This window comes from Apis laboriosa, unplaced genomic scaffold (assembly GCF_014066325.1).
Source record: "Apis laboriosa isolate Shangri-la unplaced genomic scaffold, ASM1406632v1 scaffold14551_cov152, whole genome shotgun sequence".
Lineage (NCBI taxonomy): Eukaryota > Metazoa > Arthropoda > Insecta > Hymenoptera > Apidae > Apis > Apis laboriosa.
In genome coordinates, this window is record NW_025221576.1 from 797,506 (window position 1) to 805,536 (window position 8,031).

At 21.9% G+C, this 8,031-nt stretch overlaps 3 protein-coding genes across 4 annotated transcripts; 1 reads left to right on the forward strand and 2 right to left on the reverse strand.

Moving 5' to 3' along the window:
• The first annotated feature begins 365 nt into the window (after positions 1-365).
• Positions 366-2,184, forward strand: LOC122710300 (ADP,ATP carrier protein-like). The gene is made up of 5 exons (XM_043928054.1): positions 366-406; positions 1,039-1,220; positions 1,277-1,535; positions 1,598-1,829; positions 1,900-2,184. The coding sequence occupies exons 1-5, from the start codon at positions 366-368 to the stop codon at positions 2,182-2,184; spliced, it is 999 nt and encodes a 332-aa protein (XP_043783989.1).
• Positions 2,185-2,719: 535 nt separating this feature from the next.
• Positions 2,720-3,811, reverse strand: LOC122710309 (uncharacterized protein CG1161). The gene is made up of 5 exons (XM_043928062.1): positions 3,632-3,811; positions 3,452-3,570; positions 3,243-3,357; positions 3,022-3,162; positions 2,720-2,921 (listed from the first exon to the last, which is right to left on the reverse strand). The coding sequence occupies exons 1-5, from the start codon at positions 3,689-3,691 to the stop codon at positions 2,772-2,774; spliced, it is 585 nt and encodes a 194-aa protein (XP_043783997.1). The 5' UTR covers positions 3,692-3,811; the 3' UTR covers positions 2,720-2,771.
• Positions 3,812-5,101: 1,290 nt separating this feature from the next.
• On the reverse strand, positions 5,102-7,173 carry LOC122710294 (syntaxin-7). Of its 2 annotated transcripts, none has more exons than XM_043928049.1 (6): positions 6,741-7,173; positions 6,391-6,504; positions 6,260-6,329; positions 5,995-6,169; positions 5,715-5,927; positions 5,102-5,645 (listed from the first exon to the last, which is right to left on the reverse strand). In XM_043928049.1, exons 2-6 carry the CDS (start codon positions 6,497-6,499, stop codon positions 5,397-5,399), a joined length of 816 nt encoding a protein of 271 aa, XP_043783984.1. In that variant the 5' UTR covers positions 6,500-6,504; positions 6,741-7,173; the 3' UTR covers positions 5,102-5,396. The 2 variants fall into 2 exon arrangements, with proteins under 2 accessions (XP_043783984.1, XP_043783983.1); XM_043928048.1 differs by having other exon boundaries at positions 6,391-6,674; positions 6,741-7,169.
• Between the last annotated feature and the right edge of the window lie 858 nt (positions 7,174-8,031).

The following is an 8,031-nucleotide window of genomic DNA, read 5'->3' on the forward strand; positions in this document are numbered from 1 at the left end:
TCGCATATATATATTTGATCATTTTAATTTTATACAATAGATAACAATGCCTAAATTATATACAGGCAGTGAATAATTTTATTTGATTTATATTGAAGATTTATTATAATATCATTTTCATTTTTATATATAATAATAAGTTAAATTCGTATTAAAATTTTATGTTTATTATATTTTTTAACAAATTTTATTCACGTTTATTATTTTTTAACAAATATTTTATTCATTTAGGAATAAAAGAGAAAAAAATATAAATATATCCTTTTGAATCTCATATTGATTCAAGATATATTGATATATTGATTCAATATTAGTTCAGTCTTGTCCATAATTTTGCCATTATGTGCCGAAACATTCCACTAAATATGCTGTGTGTACTTTTCAACTCTATTGATATAATTAACAAGTATGACCATTTTAGAATTGAAACAATTATTATTCTATATTTATTCAATGTGGTTTGATGTAAAGTATTTTTATCTAGTCTCTCAAATTAAAAATATTTTTACTTAATGTTTAATTATATATATTTTCTTCCTCTGAAAATATATTAATATATTTGCGTCGATTTTAGCTTAGAATTTACTGTGATCTGAAACTCTTTGTACGAAAAAAGTTAGTCATAGTTCTTAAAACAAATTTGAATGCTTTAATGATAAAATTTGTATGACCAATTTAACGCCTTAAATTAATGAAAAAAAAATTTAATTTTATGTAAAAACGATTAAACGTTAACATCAAATTTTTTGTGTATTCATTTACCTTTCCCATTATTATAAGTACATCAAAAACAAAATAAAAAAAACAATAGAAGTTACAAATGAAATTGTTGTAAAAAAAGCTCATGTCAGATGTTGGTTAATATTTATTTGTAAAAGTCTTATATTTTCAATATGTTGTTCATTATTTGTGTATAAATAAAGTTATAAAATTATTTGATTTATAAAATTATGTTAACATTATAATGTAACGTGTATTATAACATGATTTATAATTTAAATCAGTTTCATATTTGCAAATTGCAATTTTTCTCTGAAGATGCATATATTTCTTAAAAATTTATAATATGGATGCATATAAGTCATTTTTAATTGATTTTTTAGCTGGTGGAATATCTGCAGCTGTATCAAAAACTGCAGTTGCACCATTAGAAAGAGTAAAGTTATTACTCCAAGTTCAACATACTTCAAAACAAATAAGACCAGAAGATCGGTATAAAGGTATATTTTTTCAATATAAATTAAAATAATATTTTTATATCTTTTAATTTTATTAGGTATGATGGATGCATTCATTCGCATACCAAAAGAAACTGGTTTCCTTAGTTTTTGGAGAGGGAATCTAGCTAATGTAATTCGGTATTTCCCAACTCAAGCTTTAAATTTTGCATTTAAAGACAAATTCAAAGCTTTATTCTTAGAAGGTGTCCCAAAAGATGCATTTTGGAGACAATTAGCAGGAAATTTAGCTTCTGGTGGAGCTGCTGGAGCAACATCTCTTTTATTTGTATATCCACTTGATTTTGCTCGTACAAGGTATTATAATTGTTATGTATATAAATAGTATAGATATATTAAAACATAAATATATTTTATAGATTAGCTGCAGACATTGGAAAAGGAGAGAAAAGAGAATTCAAAGGTCTAGGTGATTGTATAATAAAAATTTTCAAATCAGATGGCGTTTTTGGTTTATATCGAGGCTTTAATGTGAGTGTTCAAGGAATTATTATTTATAGAGCAGCATATTTTGGTTTTTATGATACTTCAAAAAACTTACTACCTGATCCAAAAAAAACTCCTTTGCACATTACCTTTTTAATTGCACAAGTAAGTTGTTTACTATTTTCAAATTTTTATACATTATAATTAATAATATTAATATTAATATTATTTATAGACAGTAACAACATTAGCTGGAATCATATCATACCCTTTTGATACAGTTAGAAGACGTATGATGATGCAATCCGGACTTAAAAGAGCAGAAGTCATGTATAAAAATACATTAGATTGTTGGATTAAAACAGCTAAGACAGAAGGTATTGGAGCTTTTTTTAAAGGTTCACTTTCGAATATTCTTAGAGGAACTGGTGGAGCATTAGTTTTAACATTATATGATTCAATTAAAGATATGCTTGAAAAAAGTTTACGTGCAGAATCTGATTCTGTTCCCAAAGAATGATATTTCAATATTAAAATTTTAAACAATTTTAAAAAAGAAATTAATTTAAATAAGTAAAATCGTTCATTAATATTGATTTTTCTACAAATTAAATGTATATTAAGTAAATCAATTATTCGTACTATGGAAATTGTAATTGTATAAATTCAAATTATTTATGTTTGTATTAATGCAACTTATTATTACTACATTATTATTTACATAACATTTCATAAATATCACTCTGTAAAATATTTCAATTCATTTTTAAATAAATATTTCATAAAAAAATACACTTAATATATATATTAATAAAAATAATGCATTTTAATCCCTTATTTATTTGAAAAAATTTAGAAATTATTAGTTATATATTTGGTGCAATCAATATCAATATAGTATCAATATAGTATCCTTGATCACATTTTCTACAATATTATATCATATTATTAATTTTTAATCATTTAATACATTTGTAAAATAATTTAAAAAAAATTTATTATGCATTAAATTAATTAATTAAATTGTAAATGCTATCAAATAAATATCACAGTCATTATATTGTTATCTGATATATTTAATTCTATTTATAAACAAAACTGCATAGTTCAATTAAGCATAGTATGTCGATCATAAATATTACGTCTCTGCTCTCTAACTTGACGTTTCCATTTATCTTGTTGATGACCAACACGATTTAGAACATTACCTCTTTCACCCATAGCATGAAATGTTCCAGGAGCTGTTGAAGAATCATCCTATCAAAACAAAAATGATACAAATGATTATTATATATTTATTAAATATATATTATTTGATATCTTTTAATTACTAATAATAAATTTTATCATAACATACATCTTCATTATTGTGTTCATGGTAACCAATATTTGTTGAAGCTTTATGAATCCTTTTATTCAATAATGGATCCAAACAAATCAAAAATAACATGTAAATTACCAACAGAGATATAACCCAAATAACAAGTATTACCACTATCTGAAAATATAAATTATTTAAAAATTTTGTTTATTTTAAAATTTTGTTTATTCTATTAAATTAAATATAATAAAATTTACTTTAATAATAGTGGTGTTTCTATTTTCATATTTGCAATCACATCTTGAACAAAATATTTCTTCTTTACCTTTCAATTGATCCCCTACTTTTGACAACACAACATTTTCACACTTACTGTGGATTGAAATTTAAATCAAGATATATTATATTAATTTCATTTTATATATGTTATATAAAATTAAATCTTTTAATTAAAGATTTCGATTACCATTCAGAAGGTGGAACATTTATAATATATGTTTTTCGTTCTGATGATGATTGCGTTGTATTTATAACAGAGGGAAGACTAGGACAAATACATTTACATCGTTTATCATCATATTGCGCCTATAATTATACAAATTATATATTACAATAATTAAATTTTATTATTTTATAAATTTCTAACCTTAGATTCTGATAAACATATTAATATAATTGCAGTTACACGAAAAATGTGTTTCAACATTATGTGATCATACAGTTTTCATTCAATATATGTTCTGATTATTTTGATATATTCAATTTATTAGCACAAATATATTTTCAAACAAAACAATTAATATAGTTCCATCTTAAATGAATTAATCACTCCATCTCTAAACTATCAAATGATACAAAAGTAATTGTAACTATCTTATATTACTGTTGGTATTGGTAGAGAAACTAGAATATAGTGATGAAATTAAATACTAAGAAAAGAATAGAGATAGATAAAAATACTGAAATCAGTGTCATTTTCAGAATACTACGAATAAAATTCATCAAAAAAGAATAGAAAATAATAGATAAAAGATAGAATTGATCGTTAATGCCATTTATTTTGTTAGATAAAAAGATAATTCTTTGAAGAAATATCTTTAGTACAAAAATTAGTGCTGATAATAAATTTATTCTATTTCTATTTTTTTCTTTCTATTTTCTGTTTTTTTTTTTTTTTGTAAATTTTATTTGTAATATTTTGAAAATGATTTCGATATTTTTATTATTCTATTTCTTTTCCTATTATTTGTTTTTTAGTTTACAAAATTTATATCAAGATTTTATTCATGATTTTAAATTATACAGAATAATATCAAACGTTTTTTTTTTACAATTTATATTTCAAAACATGAGACAAAATTTCATTAAATGTTAAGTTTATCCCATATCTCATTTATAATGCTATTTACGCGAAGTTTGATATCAAATTAATATATATTCATTAATATATATATCATTAATTTTAATCCATAAGATATGTATTTAAAAAAAATAAAATAAATTTATTGAACATATATTTTAAATATTAATTTAAATATTATATTACATAATACATTAATTAAACATAATAAAAAAATACAATTTTTTTTAAATAATTTAATAATTTTCAAATTTATATTAATTAATTTATAATATTAATTATACAGGAAAATTTTGTTTCAATATGATATATGTAATTCATTTTACATGACTTAATATATATTTGTTAAAATAAATCAGTATTCTTAAATATAATAAAATTATCTTACATTGATTTTTCATTGTTACTTCATATTTGCATTAATTCTTTATTTTGATGTTTACAGATAAGAACAATTTTCATAGGACATTCAAAACTTTTATACTATACAATGATTACCAATTCATTCATTCTATATTTATTCATACAAGTCACACAAAATACAATTTTTAAAATGCACACTGACATCATTTAAAATATGAATCATCTTATTCTTTGAGTATACTTCATAAAATTATGTGAAATATTAATCACTATATCATGAATAGATTTGTGTATGTGTGTATATATATATATATATATATATATATATATAATATTTTTTTTATATGTATATTTATGCACTAATATTACACAATGAGTAATGAAACGTACAAATGGAGTGGGCAGTCTTAGACTTGCCATTGCACATTTTATTTGTAAAATAAATCTTGCACCATTTATTATCACAATTATGAAAATGTTATTAATAAGATATAGTATGATGCAAGTCTTTTTTGTTACATTCGTTTTCACAGAGTACTACACTTCTATAGTACTACATTTTTTTTTAATTATAAAGCGATTTTAATTAAATCAAAAGTTTTTTCAGGAAATATATATATACCAAATATGGTATCTTGCAATTAAAATGCAACTATATCTTTATCATTTTATTCATTTTATAAAATATTTAAGAACTTTGCCAAGCAATGATTCCAATTAATATAAATAGTACAATCGCTCCAATGAGAACTAATATACATTTTTTCTTGCGCAATTTATTTTGATATATACTTGCTTGTCTAACATGTGAAGTAGCTTCATTGACTGATACTTCTGTTCTTTCAACAGATGCTTCTATAGAATCAATAACTTCTCCTTGATTATATACTATAGTACCAAGATCTTTGAAAATTTGATTGATATCGCTAATATTATTCTGTAAATATGTTCATTATTATATTGATTGAAAAAATTAATAAGATATTATTAGAATGCAAAAATATACCTCCAACTGTCTTATACTTGCTTCCTGTTCTTCCAACATTCGCAAATTTTGTTCTTCTTGTAATTGTTGTTGCTGAATTTGTTTCTGAGTTCTACTATCTTGTAACTCTATTAATGTCTCTTGTTTTTTTTCTCCAAATGGAGTAATACCTGCACTTGCTTTTGCTCTTCTAACCATTTCTTTCTCTTTGGAAGCTGCAAGTCTTTGCACTGCCTAAAAAATTGAATTTATATATAAAGATATAAATTGTTATAAAAATAAAGCATATTTACAAACATACTTGGAAAGAATTTAATGCACTTGTAAATTCATCTTGTAGACGTTCTCTTTGCATCTTACGTTGTCTTTGTTCTCCAGGACTAGTAGATCCTGAATTATTAGATAATATAGCTAAATCTCGAAGATGTACACTAGTATCTTTTGCCAGCTGTTGTGTGTAATGTTGTATTTGATGTCTAAAATATATATAAAAAATCATTTTTACAAACTCATAAAATATATATTTGAATATTATTTATACAAAATATTATTAAATGAAATCTTACAATTGATTTCGTAGTTCTTGAGAATCTGTAGAGCTGCCCAATTGATTGACCATTTTTTGCATAGAAGACACTATTAAATATAAATTAAAATGAATATTGAATATATTTTCAAATAAATAAATTCCACTTACCATTTTGAGATATCTTCAAAATAGATGTACCAATGGTCTGAGATAGCCTACCAAAATCTTGTTCTCTTGTAGGACCACCATTGTGGTATGATGAAAATCCAATATCCATATTAACTTTTGTGTTATTTAAAAAAAATTAACAATATTGAAAATTATTCTATATGTGATAGTAACCTCCTTAATAGAGGTTAATCGTTCACTGATTAACTAAGGTACATTCGTAAAAAAAAATCACTTTTTTTATGTACACTTCTCTGAATATATCAGATTTTAAGAAACACCGTCTGTAATAATAAGATATGCATATTCTTTTGTTCGTTGATTTATAACATTTAAAATAGAGAACTTACGTTTTGTTAAGAATCACATAAACGAAGAATACGATGACAGTTCTAATGTCAAAGATGATAAAGTATTGTTATCTATTCTCGTATCCCACCACTGTCAATAAAATGACTAACAAGATAATTGGTTTGCAAAATGAATTATATAATTATCGTAAAAAATTAATAATTTCTTTTACAAAGATTATATATATCGATCTATATTTTCTTGTTCGAAATAAATCGAATATATGAATAAATGAACGAAATAAAATAGAGTTCACTATGTGAAGCTCTAAAACTACGTATAAATCGATAAGCCTAAGCCAAGTTTAAATGAATATAGTCGTCACTTCGTTACTGTTTGTCACAATATATACATTGTTCTATTTACGAAATTATATCAAGTTAAATAAAATATGCCTATTCGAATTGAAAAAATGCCATTATGTGAAACCATTTTCGCAGTTATTTATCGAGAAATTAAAATAATTCTAATAAAATTCTTTAAAAAAAAATTTTTAAATGCATGTATATGATCATTAAATATACTCTAATATTTATTTTTCCACTATTTTTAATTTTTGCTTGTTCCATTAAAAATATCTTCAGTTATCGTTGTATTTTTTATTACAAGATTTCGTTTCAAGAATTTCAGAAAGCAATTTTCAAAATCTGAAATTTTGAAAATATTTTTATAAAATATGTAATATTAAAAAATAACAACAAAAAAAGAATTAAAAATAATATAAAAATTTAAGTATCGTAAAATTTTTATTAAATTATATAGATATTTGTTATAATGCTCTTTTATATTTGTTTATAAACTATTCTTATATTATATATAATAATAAATATTTTATTCTATTTATAAATTATATTGATCATTATTTTTAATATTTAAAAAATATAATATACAAAAATATTTACAAAAAAACAAATGAACGTTTATTACATTAATAATATATTGATAGAAAAATAAATTTTACTTATAATCACTTATAATCAAATTGAGGAACTTAATTAACATATATGTGATTCATAAATTAGAAAAAAATAATATATTTAAAAAATTATCATGTTTGTTCTCTAGAAATTTAAAATAAACATAATGACATAAAAATATTTTAGATATTTAGATATCATTATAAAAATATTGTGACATGAATTATTTTTGTAATTGATTAAACATGAATCTTTTACCATTCAAAATTCACGATCTAAAATGAATTTATATTTATATTAATTAATTTACTTATTAAAATATTTGATAAACAAATTGTAATAAATCGAAAGATTTATTACAATAATAATATTT